The sequence below is a fragment of the Hyperolius riggenbachi genome, chromosome 4, assembly GCF_040937935.1.
Source record: "Hyperolius riggenbachi isolate aHypRig1 chromosome 4, aHypRig1.pri, whole genome shotgun sequence".
NCBI lineage: Eukaryota > Metazoa > Chordata > Amphibia > Anura > Hyperoliidae > Hyperolius > Hyperolius riggenbachi.
In genome coordinates, this window is record NC_090649.1 from 121,653,590 (window position 1) to 121,676,639 (window position 23,050).

Consider the following 23,050-nt stretch of genomic DNA (forward strand, 5'->3'; position numbering starts at 1 on the left):
CAGGGTAATGGTTAAAGTGCAGAGAGTGTCATAAATTAAAGTAAGTAAACAGAACACTGAGATAAGAATGAGGAATATGTGAATGGCAGAGAGGAGAATGAATGGGAGATCCTGTAACCTCCAGAGCAGACCAAAAGCATCGGCTGCTATCTCAGGGGACTGAGACATGTCGTAGGGAGAGAGGGAAAAGTTCGGAGCTCACCTCTCAATAGCTTCTAATGTAGATATATGACAAAACCTGAGACGGCAAGGCTGCTGAATGATTGTTACTCCTTTAGATTCAGGAATGCTGTCAGTAGCACTGCGCGCCCCCCTCCCCCGTTGATTGAAGAGGGAGGTCGTCTGGGGCATGTGCCATGCCTGCACCCTTCCAGATACACGTCTGGTCAGAAGTGCTGTCTATGCACTTCTTATCTTCTTGTGTGTCACACACCATACGCGCTAGCGAAATGTGCACGGGAGTGCATATAGTGTGAACAAAGCCGTATTCCTGGTTCTGCCACATACAGTACCTAGAAAGAGCCAGTGCCAACCTGTACCCCACTTTTGGCTCCAATGCTTTGCAGCTGGGTATCTCTGTGTACGGCACCCCCAGTTCTGGAATTCTCTGTGTCCCTACACCCCTAATTCTGCCTCAGATGCTCAACATTCCTGGAAATCTCTGTCTCAGTACCCCCAATCCTGACTCTGGTGTCTGCAATATATGACAAATTTCTTTATCCAATTACCCCCAGTTGTGGCTCATATGCATACCTTGCCTGGAAATGTACCATACGTGTCCAGCACCCCATTTTGACATAAATGCACACAGAACTTGACAATCCTTTTTCCTGTGTCCTCCCTTTGACTCGCATGCACATGGCACCTGGGAAATTCTATGTTCCAGTACCCCTAGTTCTGGTTCGGATACACAACACACCTGTAAATCTGCAATCCAGTACACCCAATGTTGGCTTTTCCACACACTTTACCATGAAATCTAAGTTTCCCATAACCCCATTCTGGCTCAGACACCTATTTAGCTTGGAAATCTGGTTCTGTCCACACTAGAGCAGATTGAAGCAATGGTGAATCAGTCTCAGAGTCTCTGGTCCATCTGCTCCAGTTGCACTAGTTTTCCCTGCACTGGTTTTGAGAAATCTGCACAACTGTATATGAAAATCCGTATATGACGCCCCCCAATGAACTGCCTTCTCCTTTCTCAGTGGATGGTGGTGGGATATGTCACTGCTGTAAAACGACAAGGGATTGTCTGCCAATTTCTCATTCAATGTAATGTATTTGGGAATTGCCATTTTGTCTTTCTGAATATATACACAATTATACTATTGTATTACAATAAACACACTGCACATTATAATAGAGCAATGTCTGGAACTAGGAGTCCCACTGTATTTGGTCTTCATAGATTTTCTCAGGGCATTTGACTCCTTGGAAAGAATGTCCATGTGGAAATCCTTAGAGAAATACGGAATACCAAGAAACCTCATAATTCTTATAAAACAATTTTATGAGGACTATACATGCCAAGTTGTTCACAATGGCATGCTAAGCGATCCAATAGAAGTCAACACAGGAGTCAAACAGGGGTGCGCCCTCTCCCCCACTATATTCCTGATAGTAATGGATCTGGTCATGAGGAAGACATGTCTTGGAAACAGAACTGGACTACAATGGGGGCTGACACAACATATAGAGGATCTCGACTTTGCAGACGATGTTTGCTTACTCTCACAAAGTTTCCAACATATGGAAATAAAGTTAGCCCACCTACTAGAGGAGAGCCAGAGGGTAGGTCTGATGATTAACTGCAAGAAAACTAAAGAGATGAGATTAAACAGCAATGTTGATCCTAAACGAAAGTTCCAGGTGTATGGAAAACCTTTAGATACTGTGACTGAGTTTCAGTATCTGGGCAGCCTGATGACAATGAATGGTGGTGCCAGTGCGGATGCCAAAAGTCGAATCAAAAAGGCAAACGCAGCCTTCGTACAACTGTACCAAATTTGGAGATCCCATGATATTTCCACGAAAACCAAACTGAGAATATTCCAAAGTAATGTGAAGACAGTCCTCCTGTATGGATGTGAGACATGGAAGGTGACAGCAGAGATAACAAAAAGCCTCCAAACCTTTATAAACCGCTGCCTTCGAAGAATACTAAATATCTGGTGGCCAAATGTAATTTCAAATAAAGAGTTGTGGGAAAGAACCCAAGAACAACAAGTGGACTTGCAGATCAAACGCAGAAAGTGGAGATGGATTGGCCATACTCTTCGCAAGGACAAGTCAATTGAGAAAGAAGCCTTAAAATGGAATCCTCAAGGCAGCAGAAAAAGAGGAAGACCAAAGATAACTTGGAGAAGAAGTGTAGAGGAACAAATAAAGAAGGCGGGGGCATCATGGACTGAGATAGAAAAAATCGCCCAGGACAGAAACCGGTGGCACACATTTGTTGAGGCCCTTTGCTCCAGTGGGAGACACAGGATTAAGTAAGTAAGTATTACAGAGGTACTTCTTTGTGGACTAAGTGTTGTCCTTTTAAAAATAAAAAAAATTGGAAATCAATAAATGTGTGGATTACTTAATAATTCTCTTCTGTAGGTTTTTCATTTTACCCCTTTTAAATCCCATTAGAATGACCTTTTCAAATGTGGTGCAACTTGTGGTCTGCAGATGAAGATTGAGTTCCCAGAGAAGAACTCTGCAGACAAAAAAAAAGAAAACCACTATGTGGTGTATTGACTATAATTCTACACCTAAGAGGATAAAAACAAACAAAAGAAACAAAAATACAACATAACCCTGAACACTTTACTGGGCTAGTGGGCTTATCTGAGCGCTCTATTATCAGGGTAACCAGACAGGACCATAAACCTTTATTTTGCATTATTTGGCATTTGAAGAGCTTGTGTGGAGTGTTGAGAGTGTTTCTATTTGCAAGAAACTCCCCACCACCTCCATTGCTGACAGGCATAGTAAGCTGGTTATGAGACCTTAGGGGTCCTCCATGCTCAAAAGCTCTTTCTTGTTACTGGCTACAATGGCTTCAGGACAGGAGCTAGTACAGCCTAGCAGGGAATCCCTATGTTGTTTACAAAAAAATCTTTAAAAATGTATATAAATATAACTTTTGTTAATGCTCCCATCCCAGACCAGCTACTGTATATAATTGTGAATTTTGTGTGGGTCACTCAGGGCCGGGCCGAGGCATAGGCTGAAGAGGCTCCAGCCTCAGGGCGCAGTGTAGGAGGGGGCGCACAATTCATTCAGCTGTCATTCCTAATTGTGTTTGAAGCAGAAAGAAATAAGAAAAGGGGATACATAGCAGTGACTGCATGCCATATAACTAGATATTAAGGTGTTGGGGAGGTTGTGGGCCCTGTGGCCCTCTTAGTCTAATAGCAATCAGTGTGTGACGGCTGGGGTGGGAGGGATGGAGGGGCGCACTTTGGTGTCTCAGCCTTGGGTGCTGGAGGACCTTGTCCCGGCTCTGGGGTCACTCATAAATGTGCTGGCAGCTCAGTGCTTTAGTAAATCTGTGAACAGGCAGAAGGCCCACTACCTCCCAGAAGTCATCAATGAAGTGGACCATGCCATAGTAGGCTGATCCTGTTGTGTTTGTTGTGCTTGTTTTGATTTATATTGCTAGCCAGTAGGCTGCCATACATCTCACCAACAAAATCTGTACCAGCAGAGAGCAGACATGGCTATAGACGGTATTTCTGCATCACCACCCATTACGTTACATCCCATATTTTCCTTCTCAGACAGCACACCTGTCCCTCCTTGTTAGCTGTGCTTGGTCTAGTCAGTGTGGCTAGCAATGACTTGGTGTAGTCCAGCAAAAAAGATGATGACCAGCACTGGCTATTTTTTAAAAAATGCAGGATTTTATTCACGTTAACAACTGTGAATAAACATAGCTCTGGACATCCGGCAGCTTTCAGATGTAACTATAGCTCTAAGTATTATAAGCTCTTTGATGCATGCAGGTACTCGAGGACCTCAAACAGCAGTAGGATGAGTCCCCATTGCAGCCAGGTCTGCCCACACAACAGACTCCGTTTCGACTAATGTGTAGTCCCCTGTAGAAGAATACATTTATAAATGCCACAATGGAATTTAGACACGGACTGTGACTGCTATAGGTTGCAATCACACTAACACGAACCGATAACACTAACCTTCCTACCAAAACCATCACTGCTTACTGATCACTATCCGGCACTTGCCGAACAGTTTCTGAAACCAGCGCTGATTACTAATCCCTTAATAGAAATATATAGATCTGCGCTTATGGACAATGGGCTCGATTCACAAAGCGGTGATAACCCAGTTAAAGACTTTAGGTGTGATAACCATTTTTATCATGCCTAAACTCAGTTTAGGTATGATAAGTTTAGGCATGATAGGTTTAGGCATAAGTTTAGATAAGTTTAGATCGCGCGCAAAGTCCCGCACGCAAAGCAGCGCCATTAAACGCTATGCAAAGTGCACCAGACTTTGCTAGCGCAAAACTTTTGATCAGCTGTGCACTGCGGTGCTAACCCAGTTGGTGCTTAAACTTATCACGCCTAAAAACTTATCACACCTAAACTTTTCATGACTAAACTTATCACACCTAAACTTATCATGCCTAAACAGAGTTTAGGCGTGATAAAGGGCTTTTCACTAGCGTGCTAACTGTTAGCACCGCTTTGTGAATCAGGCCCAATATCCTTAGCAATACATGGTGCGCAAATAGGATTAATCACTGTAAAGATACCACAAATTTAAAAAGGAACTACTGCGCTCAATGGCTGAAATTATTGAAAAGAGTTCAGTTCAAAAAGATTACCATCTCCTTATGTCACACAGTCCACTCAGCTCCAAACGGGATACTGCGATCCCAGGTCATAAGTAAACAGCTTCTCAATATCCAGCCGACAGGTCATGTAAAAAATAGAGAAAATGGACACATAGCGTAACCAGATAAGATACACAATGTCCTCCACCTTTCCAGCGCAATCCAAGGAAACCATCACCTCGTGCAGGGACACACTCCCCCCAATGTGCCCGCACTCACCCAGTTAGCCTCCAACAGATCCGGAGGTAAGGATATAAGGCAATATGGGGGACAGGCAGGTCCTGGAGCCACTTTTGTTCGCTCTAGAAACTCAAGCAAAGCTCCACATAGCGTAAAACCATTTATTGTATACATAAAAAGACTGGAGTTGCACTCACAATGTAAAGCTGGCCACTAACGGTCCAATTTCTAGCGAAAAATCGTTTGAGCGATCAGAAATTCTGATCGGACGAAAAATCGTTCACTACACCATCAACTAACCAATCATTGCTTCCTATCTATAACGACCACCAAGAAAATCCAAATTTTCGTTCGACGAAAATTCATTCGGGCGACATTTTTTTCACTCGTTCATAGTCGATTGTGTCTACCAATGGTGATTATTTACAACCAATCCGATCAGAATTTCTGATCGTTCGAACGATTTTTCGCTAGAAATTGGACCGTTAGTGGCCATCTTTAGGAAGATCAAGCGCATTGTATAGTAAACACTGCTGCGGTCCCGGGTAGCCGCTCACACGTCTGCCGCCTCGTATCTCCCCTTATCTCCCAGCAAGCATACAGCCGGTCACGTGGGGGCGTAGCTCATCACTGCGTTTTGTCAAAGATAACTCATCACGGGCTCCTGATGGAGGCAGAGGATTAGTAGGATAGCCAGGCAACTGGTATTGCTTAAAGGACTCACGAGGTGAGTAAAAAAAACGTATTTTTACTTACCCACCCCGGGTTAGTAAAAATATTTTTTTTTACTCACCTTCTTCCAGGCCCTACAAGTCATGTGTGTCGCTCGCTGCCGCTCCAGTCTTCTCCCGCAGGCAGCCTCTAAAGATCGCCGACCTGCAGTATGCTCCTGGTGACACGAATGCAAGCCTGTGCATGCGCAAAAGACGCTGACCCATCCGGTGGTCAGCAATCTTCAGAGGCTGCCAGTGGGATACAGGAGGAGACCGGAGCTGCAACAAGTGACACACGTGACTTGTAGAAGCTGGAGGAAGCCCCAGGTAAGTAAAAAGAGTCCTTAAAAAGGAAATAAATATGGCAGCCTTCATATCCTTCTCGCTTCAGTTGTCCTTTAAAAACAGTAGATAGAATATGCTATTGGTTTCATTGAGGTCTATTGCATTAAATGCGTCATATTTTCATCACATCTCCTACTTTCTTTGCATTAAAAGAGATATCTCAAATGTAACAGATTGTCCCCGTTTTCTAGAACACTATTTATCAAAGCTAAGCACACACCCTGTGATCTAAGGGATGCCAAGATGAGGTGAGCCGGGTTCACAGCTGTCTGACTGACACACAATGAAGCACACTCAGCCCTGCGAACACAATTCATTATTTCCTCCAAACATCTATGTGCAGGTGTAAAATGGTTTGTATAATATACATATAAATATTCATGAATTATGCTAATAAAGAATCCCCTTGATGTCCAGAGTGCTGTGGAGAGAACAGAGGTGCATCATGGGAGGAATTAGGGCTGTGGGGACAATAGTAATACAACACTTGTCAAAAGAGATGTAGCTAGTGACAGGAGGAGCCCAATAAAAGTTTAAAAACTAAAAACTGCTCAAAAGGAAGGTAACTGTAAGTTTACCTTCAATGGCCTCAATTCACGGAGCTTTATCAAACACTTTATCAAACGTTTGATAATTTACTTCATGGGTAAAACCTAATTTTGAATTCACTAAGGTGTTATATAATTATTGAATGTTTTACCAATAAAACGTTCAATAATTCTATAACACCTTAGTGAATTCAAAATTAGATTTTACCCATGAGGTAAATTATCAAACGTTTGATAAAGTGTTTGATAAAGCTCCGTGAATTGAGGCCAATGATGACAACGTTCAATTAATGTAGTTTTATAGTTAATATAGTTTTATTAATGAGGACAAAAGCAACGCATTTTGTGGCCTGAAGTTACATCCTCAGGTAAATACGCCTTGTCCACAGCTGTATCTAGCTCAGAGTGCCTTTTAGTCAAAAGTGAACCTCTGCTTGTAAATGACACATGAGGACCTCCATCTGTGGTTTCACAAGGATTCTGACCTGCACCATTCCCCATTGGCTTGCTCATTAATGATTACCACTAACCCTTTAGGCCCGGTTCACATTAGCGGTGGCTATCCGGAATAGCCGTGCCGCAGCCGCACCGGAGCCGCACCGCATGCTGGCCGGACGAAACGGACGCACGGCATAGCAATGTAAGGCTATGCCAGTGTTCACATGCGTCCGTTTCGTCCGGACCGGAGCCGGACCGGATCCGGACTCCGGTGTCCGTTCCAACATGCGCTATTTTTGGGTCCGGCTCCTCCGGCAGCCGTATCCGGGGCGGAGCCGGACTGCACCATCCGGCCAATGGAAACCAATGAGAACCGGAGAGCGCACAACACACTGGCAAAAAATCCGGATGTTCTACCCCACTTCCTATGAGGATTGTTGCGGCGATATTGGCTGGGGACACATGGGCAACCATTTTGGAGTGGAGCAGCACGAGCTGGAGATGTTGGCAGCATGTTGGAGGTGGAGGTGAGTGCTAAACAGCGGAGGGCCTGATTCCACAGGCCCCCCTTCTGCTGACCTCCCAGACCCCAACATTTTTTTTTTTTTTAACGTGACTTTTGCCAAACGGATCCGGATCGCATCCGGATGAACACCTGATGCAACCTGACCGGATCCGGATCGGATCCGGATCAGAACCGTACGGTTCCGATCCGGATCCGGTCCGGATCCGGTCAGGCCATCCGGTCCGTTTGGCTGAAAACCGCTAATGTGAACCGGGCCTAAAGCAGCTTCACTTACGGGTAACAATTAAGAGTCTCCCCTGCTGAGACCTGTCAGACTAGAAACTGGTGCATATTGGCAGAAAGTGTAACCAACCTGCCCCTCCTTTTGCCTTTGGCTTTTACTGCTGTTTATATTAACAATATACAGTATTATATTAACAATGCGCCAGCATAAGGCTTTTAAGGACAAAGCATCATAAACATAGGGAAACATAAAAAATATGGCAGGCGTTCACTAGCAACATACAGATTTTACATTTGCCTAATACAATCTTCAGTCAACGTTTTAGGTTACAGTTCAGGAATTAGCGGTGTACAGGCATCCTGCTCAGGTGATGGAAAGACAAGTCTCCACAGAGCTCCACAACAGCTTCATAAAAATAAAGCATAGTATCTTTAAAACAAACAGAGATATACATTTAAGATAATTTTACATATATTCAAACAAATCACATGACATATATAGGTCATAATAATAATATATCTACATATAGTGTCCATCTTTCCATTTTTTTTTCCCCACTCGGTAACTTTCCGCGTGGATTAGGTCAACCTGGGAGCTGGAGGACTAAAACCACCCTACTAAGTTCCCAAGGTCCCGTCCATCTCTTAGTATCATTTTTTTCAAGCTTTATTAGGTAGATATCACATAATATAAGAACAGTTTATAAAGATACCAGTTTGCGTTATATATATATTTACATCTGTCAAGAAAATTCTGTTTATAACCGATGTTTCAATGGAGCGGTTCAACCTGGGAATTGGGGGAATATCACAGGAATAAATAATCATAAGTTGTTGGGGCTGTTTGCAGCTAGATTTGCTGTGGAAACCATGTAAGCTTTAGATAAGATATATAGACAAGTTACTTGTTACAGTTAGTTTTTCATCTCGGATCCACATAAAGGGGGACGGAAGGGTGGAAAAATACATTCTTTATGTTTCAAGTACTGTAGCTGGTCTGAAAACTGAAATAAAAAAAAATCAGATTGTAGCACCAACCAGCCTCGATAACACTCTCATGTCCAAGGTGAAACAAAACTAATCCTTTTAATAGAATCTAAATTAAATTACTGTGATAATTACGCTGATCTTGAATAAGGTCAGAGAAAGGTGCCATTCTGAAACACAGTACTATATTTACACAGCAATGGCAAGGAGCTGTTCTATAATTTGTCCAACAGAGGAAGGGAGGTATTTTGGCACTGTTCCTGGGAAAACAGTAGCTTTTCTACGTTTTAGTAGATGGGAGCATGGATTTGCGCAAGCCAAACAGACAGAGTGCTTTTGATACGAAGTGTTTGGGTTTGTTGTTAGAAAAAGCAGAGGGGGTGGGGCCAGAGAGGGGAGGAATTATTATGAGGAAAGTCAGTTTGAGGAAGTTGCTGCTGCCACATCCATACCAGCTCAAACTGAATCAACGAGACACAAGAACAGAGAAATAGATCCCTGATATTCATGTGCAGCACGTATCCATGAAGGAGTGTTACTACCATTCAGTTATAAAGCATTCTCAAGTCCTCCTCTGCAACCACTGTCAAGATACTCTGAAGTAAAGGTAAAGTATGACTGTTCATATAGAGCAGACAGAGACAACTATTGTAAAGATCTGCTATTAACAGTAACATACCCCTAATGTGGGACTGTAAACTAGACATGTTTTTTAGGTTACATGTAAGATCAGTGTTATTTAAATTGTCATCAATGAATGTTAACGTTTTAAAATGCTTGTCTCTTTGTGTCTGTTGTGACTATATACGTACTTAAAGCAGTACGATCAGCCATACTATGCCAGGGAAAAAACATATATATAAGTAGATAAATACTTGAGCTACTTACATAACACATGTATTATACTGTCAATGTTTTGATTTCAGTGAATTTTATATAGTAAATGATGAGAATTCTGTTCCTGGTGGGGGCCATGTCTTTTGCCCACAGTTAAGGCTAACTCGTGATGTCATTTCTGCCCTTTATTTTTTTTCTTGTCTCTTCCAATCGCTGAGCCACCTCAGCCTTGCTTGTAAACACAAATGAGTAGGGGATCAAATTTCAGATAAGCAGCAGGCAGGGAAATAAAGGGAAGAGGAGGAATATTATAGATAAAAAGAACCCCCAGCATGCAATTCTTTGGCACCGACTACTAAAGAGCCAGTGCTCCTAAGGTATATGATAACTCCAAATCATAACAGCAGAAAAAGTTTTGAAAGTTTTGAATGCAGTAATAGCATCTTTATCACTTAATACACTCAGACCAGTTGCTGTTGAAATTTGATTTTTATGGTGAAGATACCGCTTTAAAGGACAACTTTAGTTAGAGGTATATGGAGGCTGTGATATTTTATTCCTTTTAGGGCCCGTTTCCACTATCGCAAATCCGCATGTGTTGTCTGCATGCGGATTCGCATAGCCAATACAAGTGGATGGCCCTGTTTCCACTTGTCAGTAATCCTGAGCGTTTTTCTGTGCGAAGGCCTGTTTTTGGCGGTGCGGCCACCGCTGCAACCAATTCACAGTCTGAAGGCGGCCTGAACAAGCATGCAGCAGATCAGGTGTTTCTGACATTGTTAGATCTGACAAGATTAGCTGCATGCTTGTTTCTGGTGTGATTCAGACCCTACTGCAGCCAAATAGATCAGAAGGGCTGCCAGGCAACTGGTATTGTTTAAAAGGAAATAAATATGACAGCCTCCATATACCTCTCACTTCGGTTGTCCTTTAAGTGGCAGTTGTATTTGCTTGTGACATATACAGGCTCTGTTTTGTAGTAGTTCCCATAGTCAGGACCAGACTGCACCTCAAGCAAATGAACAAGTTTTGGCTTTCCTGTCGCAACCACAGCTTAGTGTTGTTTTAAGTTAACATGTGCATTTCTGACCAGTCTTCAGATAAGGGCATTGCTAGGACCCCAGAATATCCCAGGTACTTTTATGCACTAAAGTAGGCATAGATGTGCGGCATTCCCGTGGTTGGGGGTGGGAGGGGCAGAGGCAGACACAGGGGGCCCCATGTCCTCTAGGGCCCATGCCATTGCACAAGTTAGGGCCTGATTATACTCTAGGGTTTTCTCCATGTATTTCTCTCTGAAAATCAGGAGAAACAGTGATAACAACTTGTGCCCCAGTAATATACAAGTTTAAAATGTGTGCTACATTAATACGGCCTACAGAATGTGCCCTAGGTTCATGTACTTTTATCTTATCGGTATTGTTTGGATCCAACCATGATCTGTTATGACCACGCCCACTCACATGGGGCCCGATTCATTTATTCTGCACAGGGGCCCATCTTCGGCTATGTCTGCCACTGGGGAGGGAAGATGGCAGCCGCCGGAGAGATACATAGAGGGCACACTTCTTTTGCGCAGACTGGCTGCCAGTGGGGAGGGAAGATGGCAGCCGCTGGAGAGATACATAGAGGGCACACTTCTTTTGCGCAGACTGGCTGCCAGTGGGGAGGGAAGATGGCAGCCGCTGGAGAGATACATAGAGGGCACACTTCTTTTGCGCAGACTGGCTGCCAGTGGGGAGGGAAGATGGCAGCCGCTGGAGAGATACATAGAGGGCACACTTCTTTTGCGCAGACTGGCTGCCAGTGGGGAGGGAAGATGGCAGCCGCTGGAGAGATACATAGAGGGCACACTTCTTTTGCGCAGACTGGCTGCCAGTGGCTGAAGTTACTAGACCCGGTACCGAAGCTGGAGAAGGCTGAGGACGGCGGCGTGGGAGGGATCCGTGCGGATGGGGCTGGAGGGAAGCCCCAGGTATGTATAAAGCTTTTAGTTTATATCAGCTCTGGTACACTTTAAGCATGAGCAAATTGTCTCTGCCAGCTTCTCAGCCCAGAGATGGAAAAAGGAGAAATGAGGTCATAGGCCATAGGCAAGGTAGCAGTGTTGGCTCTCCTTACATTGAACCTGACATTTTATGGTAAGCTGGGATGGGAAAGATGCTCAGATTAGATAGCAGCTAGGCCTCTTGATATCCACTAGGCGCTAGGCACCTGCCTAGGTTGGCTAGAGGATGATCTGGCTTTGTCTCGGCCTCGTCTCCTGCCCTGCAAACAACACCGGGTCAGAGGGGGATCACGCTCTGCACCTGCGCAGTAGAGTTTCTGACCTTCTCCGTCAGCCCCAGCAGTTGGACGAGACCTGCCCGTTACTATTACTGACATCACCTGTGGCAGAAGATATGACATGATGGCAGTTACAGCTTTCCTACCCCTCCACACTTCGGATAGGAGAGAGATTGGAGGAGGGGGGAGATCTTCCTGAGTGACAGTGGGCCCAGAGAAATCAGATGCATCATGGAAGCTGCAATCTAGAAGAATAGCAGTACAGAATATGAAGAAAAGAGAACAAAGAAAAAAAAGGTAGAAGAATTAGGCTAGGTTCACAGTGAGAGCTGCGTTATGTTCCCTGTAACAGCAGGAACGCAATGGATATCGAAAGCGGCATCACATGTGATCCGCGTGTTGCGTCGCATACAGTCAATAAAAAGTATGCTTCACTGTACTGTTAATGTGGGCATTGTGTGGTCAATGCAATGCATGCAATGCATTATAAAACACTCTGTCAGACCACAACAACGTTACAGTGCGACATTCTGCAATACAATGGCCTCAATTCACTAAGCAGTTTAGACTAGTCTACTGATGGTTTTTAGTCTACTGATGGTTTGGTCAGTTGCATCAAAGGGGAATTCACTATTACCAAATGTTTTAGGCCTGTTTTTAGACCTGGTCTAAACCATTTGGCAATTAGGTCGGTAAAGCAGGGGAAATGATCAAAAGATGCAATTCACAAACAAGTAGCTATGACTGACATCCTACTCCTTTGATGAGCTCTCCTCTGCATACAATTAAACTCCTGCATAATTAATTCAAAAGGTTCCATCCTCACATTTAAAATACCTCACAGAATTACTTTACCGACAAGAAATCAGCTGGTCTGTCAGAAAAAGTGGGCGTGGTTACTCCTTGTTTGCCTTTGTGAATTGTGTGATTACTGAAAGTTAGACCAGGTCTAAAAACAGGTCTAAAACATTATGCTGGATACACACGGTGCGTTCCCGCACTCGTTGCGCTGCTCGATTCCCGGGCCACTCGATTATTTCCGAGCATTTCCGAGCGCAATTTCGATGATTGTTAGGTCGATTCTCATGTAAAGTATGCCAAATCGACCAAACGATCCATCGAAACGCGAATCGGACAGGTCGGAAATAAGCGAGCAGCCGCGGATCGACGGGAATCGAGCGGCGCATCGATTGCGGGAACGCACCGTATGTTTCCAGCATTACACCGACCCATCAGTAGACTAAAAAACATCTGTAGACTAGTCTAAACTCCTTAGTGAATAGAGACCAATGTGGCCGTTACAACACATCGCAATGGGCCCTTGTGAACCTAGCCAGAGGATTTAAAAGAGAAGCATATGCATATAGGTAAAAATGCTGGAAGAACATAAAGACTACACAAACACAACAGATGTGAAATACACATGTAAAGAAAGAAGGATATAGATGAAAAAAGAAGAGGAAGAAAGGTACAGATGAAAAAAGAAAGACTTTTTTTAGTTTATTTATTAGATCAAATTTTTGTGTATTTATTTAAAATCCTATATAATAATATCCTGGTGTCTCTGCGTCCCATGTCCCTGTGTCCGTGCTGAAAACGATCTGCGCATATGCGCGCAGTTCAGCCGGCTCTAAGGCCTCGTTCACATCATACGCACTTCTGTGCGCATTTGGAAGCACGTATGATGTGCGACACCCAAGAACAGCAGAAGGGCATAGACAGCCCTTCTGCCGTTCACATCATATGCGCTGCTCAGCAGTACGATGCGCTATGATGCACTTGCTTACTGCTGCATGCATTACGTCCTCAAGTGCAGAGCTGACCCATTCACTGTCAATGGATGGGATCAGCAGCGCAGCAGGTAGCGGCACAGATGGTGTGTGATCGTACGCGTTGCGTTCTGATCGCACGGCCATCTGCGCTAGCTAGATGTGAACGAGGCCAAACATCTCTGCGTGTGTCCCTGTGGTTGCTATGGCAACATGGATGCAGTGTGCAGAGCTGGGGACATGATGCAGCTCTTGTGTGATTGCAAAAAAAAAAAAAAGTGGAGGACGGGGCCAGGGGGGTGCGGCCGTGTGCACGCCAATGGGGCACGCACACAGTTTTTTTGAGGAGAGCCAGTGCGGGGGTCGCGGCCCGAGCCTAGCGCCCGTTTTTAAACTGGCCTTAGGCCTAGTAACATTTTAAATAGGTCACTAAGGAAATTGCACAATTTTACAAAATCTACTTGTGAGAGGGTAGACATTTAGGGGTTCAATTTATATTTAAGTGTATTCTGTATTGTAATATGTGTCTGCATGCATGAGGGTATTTACTCACACTTTCTGAGCACTGAGGTAGGACTAAGCCCCATACCACTGGATGATCTGCAAAGGAAGGCAGGCTTTATTTCCCCTTTGCAGAGTGTCCCCCAATGTTATGGACCATATTGCCTGGGGGTGGAGCCTCAGACGCTTGTGGTGGTCGAATCTGGATTTCTTATTTTTTATACAAGTGCAAAAAAAAGCCCACCTAAATACATTCTTATATTCTTTGTCTCTCTTCTTATGCAATAAAATGACACAAGGAGTATATTGCAGGAATGTACTTTGTTCAGGGTTGCAGGGACTGCTTTTCTGTGTAGGACAACAAGCAAAGTGTGCAGCAAAAATAGTACGTTTCCCCAAGTGGACTCCTTTTAGTACAAGATCAGGAAATAACCTTTCTACAGGAAGTGATGTCAGGTCACAGGGAGTGTATTGAGGGAGCTTACTGGAACTTACTGAGAGTGTCTGAGACCTTATAGGACAGCAGTGCTTGCAGGTGATTCTTTGCATGTAAGTACAGCTCCTCTCTAGCATATAAAGGGGAACCTATGCCCAAATTTTGTGAATTCAAGAGGAACTCCAGTGAAAATAATGTAGTAAAAAAAGTTCTTCATTTTTACCACAATTATGTATAAATGATTTAGTCAGTGTTTGCCCATTCTAAAATCTTTCCTCTCCCCGATTTACATTCTGACATTTATTACATGGTGACATTGTTACTTTGGGCAGGTTATGTAGCTGCTCCTAGCTGTTTTGGCTGTTAGAGACAGCTGTTACAGCTATTTCCTGTCTGTGAACATTGTTACATTGTGGCAGTTTGCCCAGAGTACCGCGGTACTCAGAGATTCTTGTGGGAGGGGTTTCAGCACAAAATCAGTCATACAGCGCCCCCTGATGGTCTGTTTGTGAAAATCATTATATTTCTCATGTAAAAGGGGGTATCAGCTACTGATTGGGATAAAGTTCAATTCTAGGTTGGAGTTTCTCTTTAAAGCAAACATGAAACTGTCTTTTTTATTATGATAATAAGTCAGACTTCATATCTGCCACCTAGTCTTACACTAAACTGCTCGAGTTAATCAACTATCACCATCTTTTGTCAAGTGATACGGGTGCCAAGATTAATAAGCAGGCCTGGATTTACATCACAGGAGCCTATAGGCACAGATGTTCTGCCACCCTAGACTCCGCCCTCCATGAACCTACAAACTCCCTCTGAACCACACCGCAAGTGTACTGGCTGGCCCAGCTGTCACTTCTCTCTTACTTGTCTTGCCCGTCACAGACAGCTACAGGTGCCCCTTAGCATAAGGTAGCCAGAGTTACTCTCAGTATTAAGTAGCTAGTGGTGCCCCAGACTGAAGGGAGATCTCGTCAGTAGAATGCAGAGAGCAGGGTGAATAACCTCTCATTTATGCCCTGTTCAGGACTCTGCATAGGGAAGGAGGGAGGGAGGAACTAAGGGAGGGGAGTGAGCCACCTTTTCATAACCAGGCGCCTGTAGGCACATGCCTACAGTGCTTTATGGTAAATCCGACCCTGTTAATGAGCACTATTTGTAATACTGGTGTAAGGCCTAGTGGATCTCGTGCCTTCTTGCAGTCCTTATGCCCCTATCTCCTCCACAATATTTCCCCCTACGTGGCGCATCCCTGATTGGCTGAGTGATGACTATGGGCTTGATTCACTAAGACAAATAGCATGCCTTATCAAAGTTAACACGCCTTATCAATGCTAACATGCCTTATCAGAGTAGCATAGTGAGCGCTACGAACTTATGCCTGCTAAGTGGCAAACTGGCAATGAAGAGAGCTCTACTGGTCCTGCCCTGAGCCCCTGCGTGTTTGTAGCGCTCGCCATGCTACTCTGATAAGGCATGTTAACTTTGATAAGGCGTGCTATTTGTCTTACTGAACCAAGCCCTATATGTGTCATCCCACCACTCATTTTCACTCAGGCCTTAAAAGGAACCCGGAGTGAGAGGTACATGGAGGCTGTCATATTAATTTCCTTATAAACAATACCAGTTGCCTGGCAGTCCTGGAACAAGCATATGGCTATTTCAGTAAAACCAGATCAGATCAGAGTCAGATTACCTGATCTGCTGCATGCTTGTTCAGGGTCTATGGATAAAAGTATTAAAGACACAGGATCAGGATGACAGCCGGGCAACTGGTATTGTTTAAAAGGAAATACATATGGAAGCCTTTATATCACTTTCATGTCGGGTTCCCTTTAAATGTGCAAGATATAGGGACTAAAGGTGGCCACACACCATACAATTTTTTAAATATCTGTTCAATTTAAGAATTGCAATCCATTTTTCTGACTGATTGTAACATTTCAAAAATATGACCAATTTACCACACACCTATGTTTTCCCCAATTATGATAAAAATGATTGGATACTCTGACAAAATTGCCAGGGTGTGTATATTAATAAATTGGCAATCTAACACACACCATACAATCTTTAGAAAGATTGAAGAAAAATATCTGGCATTCCGGATCGATAAAAATAGAAGAAAACGGGAAATCCGATCGGATTTTTCAGTCAAATGAAAAAAAAAAAGCTTTCGATTTTATAGAGAGATTCGATCGTTTTTATCGAATTGCAGTAAAATCAGATCATTTTATTGTATCATGTGTGGCCACCTTAAGGCTGGGAACGCAGAAGTACCACCAGAACACCACTAGGAAGGGCACAGGCAAAAGTCAGGCAGTCCAAGTAAGCAAGGAGAAGTACCAAATGTTAAGCTGGAGACTGGCCAGTAAAGGGCAGGGTCATACACGGGAGGTTAGCAGTTCATGGTATCCGAAGGCTAGAAAAGAGCAGGTCAAGCAGGCGTTGGTCCAGGTGGCAAGCTATACAAGGTTAAAGATCAGCATATGGTCGCACACAAGGCAATACTATGGTCATACCCAACAGAGTAGCACATAGCTAATTAAATGCTATTAAGGGTAAGGTACAGGAGCTGAACTTTATTGGAGAAGGGACCAATCAGGCAGATTGGCTGCCAACGTAACAGAATGACTAATGGGCTACTCACCAAAGTTCTTGAGTAACAGTTCCCCTCTGGTTGGCTGGCGCTGCCACTGGGGGGAATGAGATGAGCACATGGTTGTACACACCCATCTCTAGGACATCAGCTTGTGCACTTGTATATAATCACTGGGGACGTCAGGCTGGCCTGAGGAGAAAGCAGGCTATTTAGGCCAGCTCTCTGAAGAGCCGGACACATCGCTGGAATGCTTGCTAGGTGAGTTTGTTACAACTGAATTAAATGTTTTTTCCATCCATCCTTCTAACAAGAATATGAAGCATAAGACTGCAGGGACTCCACTGGTTCTATTTTACTGGGCCCAGACTAGGCTAGGAAGACAGCAGAAAGCTAGGAAGCCAGCCAACAGATATGAAGTTTTACTGTATTTGGACAATTACTATTAGCAGATTACAGATCATACATCATTTTTGTTTTTCCTTCAGGAATCTAAAAATATCTAAAAAGCCACGGAATAGCCCCACCAAAAGTCTTGTGACATTTATGACACTACAGAGCTTCTACAAGGTGATTGATGCTCTTCAGCTATTCCACACCTCAGATTTGTGCTTCTTAGATACATTTTTGCATTGACAGAGCACAAACTACAGAGAGATCCTCAACCACTGCTTCTTTAATTCATGCTGAACTGTTACAGGGTAATCTGTAACCCATTTTCTCTCAATCAAAAAGTCAGTCAGCTGGAATTTCACCTAACTAAGTGCAATTTCCCACCTTGCAGAGTTGGATCATCCACAAAGTCCTGGTGACATTCTTTGTGCTCCCCGGGCCTCGCTTCTCGAAATTCACTTCTGAGGGAGATTTTCCACCACCTCAAAATAACCTAAAAGCAAGAAAAGAAAAAAGAAAAGAAATCATGATCAGGTAAGCAAGCTTATTTACGAATCTTGCTCAATAAAATAGTATATTGTGCATAGCTCCATAGAACTGGTGGAATTGTTTTAAAATATTGCTGGTACAGAATTCAAGCTTGTAATGCAACAAAGGGCATTCTTGTGTAGAAGCTCAATAACAAACAATACTGTATATGGCGCTATAGGTAATCAAAACAAGTATAATAACATGGACGCTGTTGTACTAGGCATTACATGCGGAATACTATATTTGCTGGCGAAATTTATCAGTGAGGGTTATGCTATAGATATGCTATAGTCTGACCCAGACAGAAACTGTCACTTGCATACCTGATGTTTAGCTCTTTCAGAAAGAGGAAATACTAAATTTGCTGGCAAAATTTTACGCAAACTTAAAAGGGCATCTGAGGTGAAAATAAACTAATGAGAAAAACAATTGTATATATCTAAAATAACAATAGCTAGATGGCGCTGCTTCTCAATAATAATATAATATGATCTGTATGGACTGTACTTCCCACCTGCTGCTACCTTAGTTTCAGTGGGTATACCCCTACCCCCACTCACTGTTACCTTACAAAAGTATATTAAAAAGGAGCGCAGGTGATAAGTAATAGAATGTAATAACTTTATTTTTATTTGTATTCAAAGAGAGATAATTCTCACACTCCCTCCCCACACTACAAACACACTCCGCACACACATATGGGAGTCATGCGGTGTCCTCATATACACCAAGAAATGAGTAAAGAAATGTTGCTCTTTGAGAGGAATGTAGAGCAGGACTTGAGGAAAGTAAGACCCCAACCACCCTCCTTGAATAATTTGTATGTAAAAGAAAATCAGGCACTGAGGGACCTGCAGAAGACTTCAGGTAACTATACGACCGGCAGACAAGGGGGGTGGGGGGTGGGGGGGGGGAGGGTTGTTGTACAGAATACAGATGACTATGATTGAGAGGCCCATAGACTGTTAGATGACAAAACTACATATAAGCGGTTAAAGAATAACCCAAGTACCCTATTTGGTGAACAATTGGAGACCTTATTAAAGGCGGCAAAACAAGAAGGTATACTCAATACTAGAGAATTTGAGTTTATTAATATTGCACATCCTAGGGCAGCGATCTTTTATCACTTACCTAAGATCCACAAGTCTTTGGTGGATCCCCCAGGTAGGCCGATTGTGTCAGGTATAGGGTCCCTAACTTCTAACTTATCGAGGTATGTGGACACATTTCTTCAAAAGACCAAAATTACTTACGGTAATTTCTTTTCCAGAAGTCGGAAGGACAGCAACCCTGAGACTTGTCTCCATCCACTACACACTGGACAGGAACTAGATAAAAAGATTTGCATAATTGGTTAGGTAGCAGAACATATATAAACCCTCTCATGTCCTTACCCCCTCAGTTGGTACAAAAAGACTCCACACATAATGATGCTTCAAAATAAATTTAATAAGAAACAGCGGTGGGCAATAAGGGTGCTGTCCTTCCGACTTCTGGAAAAGAAATTACCGTAAGTAATTTTGGTCTTTCCCAGAACGTCTCAGGACAGCAACCCTGAGATGATATACAAGATAATATTTAGGGAGGGACTACAGCCTGTAACACTTTTCTGCCGAAACTTAAATCAGCACTAGACAATACATCAAGTCTATAGTGTCTCACAAAAGTATTGTGACTTGACCAGGTGGCTGCCTTGCAGATTTGCTCAACTGATGCTCCTGCCCTCTCTGCCCATGAAGTTGATACTGCTCTGGTTGAATGAGCCTTCAATCTTGCTGGAAGTTCTTTCCCCTGTTGACAATAAGCCAAGGAAATAGCCTGCTTTATCCATCTGGCTATGGTTGTCTTAGAAGCCTGTTTACCTCGAAACTTGCCTGCAAACAACACTAACAGGGCATTTGAATGTCTCCAAGAACTAGTACGCTGTAAGTATTCTAGAACACATCGTCTGACGTCTAGATGATGCAGTCTTTCTTCCTTTTGATTTGATGGTGTATTGCAGAAGGAAGGAAGGAATATTTCTTGAGACCTGTGAAACTTTGATACAACTTTTGGTAGAAAAGCCGGATCCAATCTAAGCGTAATTCTGTCATCTGATATCGTACAGTACGGCTCTAAGATTGACAAAGCCTGTAATTCTCCCACTCTTCTAGCTGATGTTATGGCTAAGAGAAACGCCGTTTTAAGAGATAGATGCTTATCTGAACTCTCTTCCAGAGGTTCAAAGGGAGGATCACATAAACCCTGGAGGACTGTGTTAAGATCCCAAGGAGGTACTCTGTTCTGAACTACGGGGCGAAGCCTCTTCAGTGCTTTAAAGAATCTTATGACAAATTCTTCCTCCGCTAATTTTCTGTCAAGGAAAACACTCAATGCTGACACTTGCACCTTTAAGGTACTGATGCTTAAACCCTTCTGAAAACCCTCTTGAAGAAATTCTAAAACAGAATTTGATTGTGCCGTATTTCTGGAGTTGGTAATACACCAATTACTGTAAACTTTCCACGCTTTATAGTAAATCTGACGTGTAACCTTTTTCCTGCTTTGTATAAGCGTTTCTGATAGTCTATTAGAGAAGCCTTTATTCTTCAATAGACTCCATTCAGGCTCCACGCGGAAAGCCGAAGGAGCTTCAGATTGGGATTAGGGATGGTCGGAAATGCCGATTTCCGATTCCGCGGTAAATCCGCATTCCGCCATTGCCAAATACCGATTCCGCTTTCCGCTACCAATTTCCGCATTCCAATGCGGAATTTCCGCCGGAAATCGCGGAAATTCCGTCCAACTTTAACATCGATTTTCTCAAAAACTATAAGGTCTTTTTGAAAACTTTTTTTTGCATCTTGTTCAGAAGATTCTGCTTAATAAACGCTGAAAATTTGGTGTTTCTAGGATTTACGGGGGCTTTGCTATTAACCGTTAAAGTCGGCGGATTTTTACTGTAATGTAAAATGCAGAAAATAGGCAGATGCGGATTTTCTGCATTTTACATTACAGTAAAAATCCGCCGACTTTAGCAGTTAATAGCAAATCCCCCTTAAGTCCTAGAAACACCAAATTTTCAGGGTTTATTAAACTGAATCTTCTGAATAAGATGCAAAAAAAAGTTTTCAAAAAGACCTTATAGTTTTTGAGAAAATCGATGTTAAAGTCGGGCAGAATTTCCGCGATTTCCGGCAGAAATCCGCCTAACACACTTGCATTACCGATTTCCGCATTCCGATGCGGAAATCCAATTTCCGATCGGAATTTCGGAAATTGCATTTCCGTGGAATCCGAATGAGCATCCCTAATTGGGATGACATGCTGGGCCTTGCATCAGTAAGTCAGATTGATCCGGGAGCAAAACATGCTCCGACGCTAACCGCCGTAGCGGCGCAAACCAAGGTCTCTTGGGCCAATATGGGACAATCAGAATTGCTTGAGCCCTGTCTCGATAAATCTTGTTGACCACCTTGGAGATTACATGAAGAGGGGGAAAGATGTACATCAAATGATGACTCCAGCTGATTGAAAATGCGTCCAGAGCCCACGGCTCGTCCTCGGGACACAGGGAGCAGAACAGATGGCACTTTGCATTGTTTCTCCTGGCGAACAAATCGACCTGAGGTACCTTCCACCACTTTATCAGATGTAGAAATACTTGGTCGTTGAGACTCCACTCGTCTTGTGAGAGACTCCGTCTGCTCAGATAATCCGCTAAGCAATTCAGGGTTCCCTTCAGGTGCACTGCTCTCAATGATTGCACATTCCTCTCTGCCCAGTGCAGCATCCTGGAAGATTGAAGTTGTAGTAACCTGCTTCTTGTGCCCCCCTGATGGTTTATGTAGGCCACCACCGTGCTGTTGTCTGTGCGGACTGTCACATGTTTTTCCAGGATTTGGGCACTGAAAACTTGAAGAGCCTCCCAGACTGCCCGCAACTCTCTGCTGTTTGAAGACTGAAGTCGAACTCTGTTTGACCATTGTCCTTGGGCTGTCTGAGAACCCAGATGAGCACCCCATCCCCAAGAGCTCGCATCCGTTGTGATGATACATTGTGTTGGAAACTCCCATAGATTTCCTGCCAGGCGATTGTGAGGTTCGATCCACCATAGTAACGACTGTTTGACACTCCATGGAATTAAGAATTTCTTGTCCAGAGAGGAGAGGCGTTTGTCTCATTTGGATAGGATCCAAGTCTGTAGAACTCTGGAGTGCAGCTGACCCCAATGAACTGCTGGGAATGAAGAGGTTATTGTCCCCAATAAAGCCATAGCCTTCCTCAGTGATATTGCCTTCTGGTTCTGAAAAGAGAGAACAGATTTTAGCAATAATGTCGATTTCCTATCAGGCAGGAAAAGTCTTTTACTATTCGTACAAATTAGAAACCCCAAATATTCCATTTTCTGTAGGGGAAATAAGGATGATTTCTCCCAGTTAATCAACCACCCCAGGGACTGAAGGAAGTCTATAGTGATATACGTCTGGGAACTCACAGTATCCACTGAAGGGCCCCATATCAGAAGGTCATCCAAATAAGACATAACTTGGATGGATTGAAGTCTAAGGCCTGCTAAGATTTCAGCCATAACTTTTGTAAAAAGCCACGGAGCAGATGACAAACCAAAGGGGAGGGCAACAAACTGAAAGTGCCTTACCTCTCCTTGTAATTCCACTGCAAACCTCAGGAACTGCTGTGATTGTAGATGAATAGGCAAGTGCAGATACGCATCTTTGAGATCCAACGATGTCAAGAAGCTTCCTTCCTGCAGTAGGTTAACTACTGAACGGATATTGTCCATCCGAAATTTTCTGTAATTGACTACTTTGTTCAATTTCTTTAGGTTTAAGATGAATCTGAAGCTTCCCTGAGGTTTCTTTATGAGGAATACAGGCGAGTAGA

General features: G+C 43.5%; 1 protein-coding gene across 3 annotated transcripts in view; it reads right to left on the reverse strand.

Moving 5' to 3' along the window:
• FBXO36 (F-box protein 36) overlaps positions 1-23,050 on the reverse strand; it is a 90,499-nt gene that overhangs the window by 32,891 nt on the left and 34,558 nt on the right. For all 3 annotated transcript variants that reach the window (XM_068280503.1, XM_068280501.1, XM_068280502.1), the window contains exon 2: positions 18,017-18,125. In XM_068280503.1, coding sequence (XP_068136604.1) covers positions 18,017-18,125 — 109 coding nt within the window. The remainder of the gene's footprint in view (positions 1-18,016; positions 18,126-23,050) is intronic.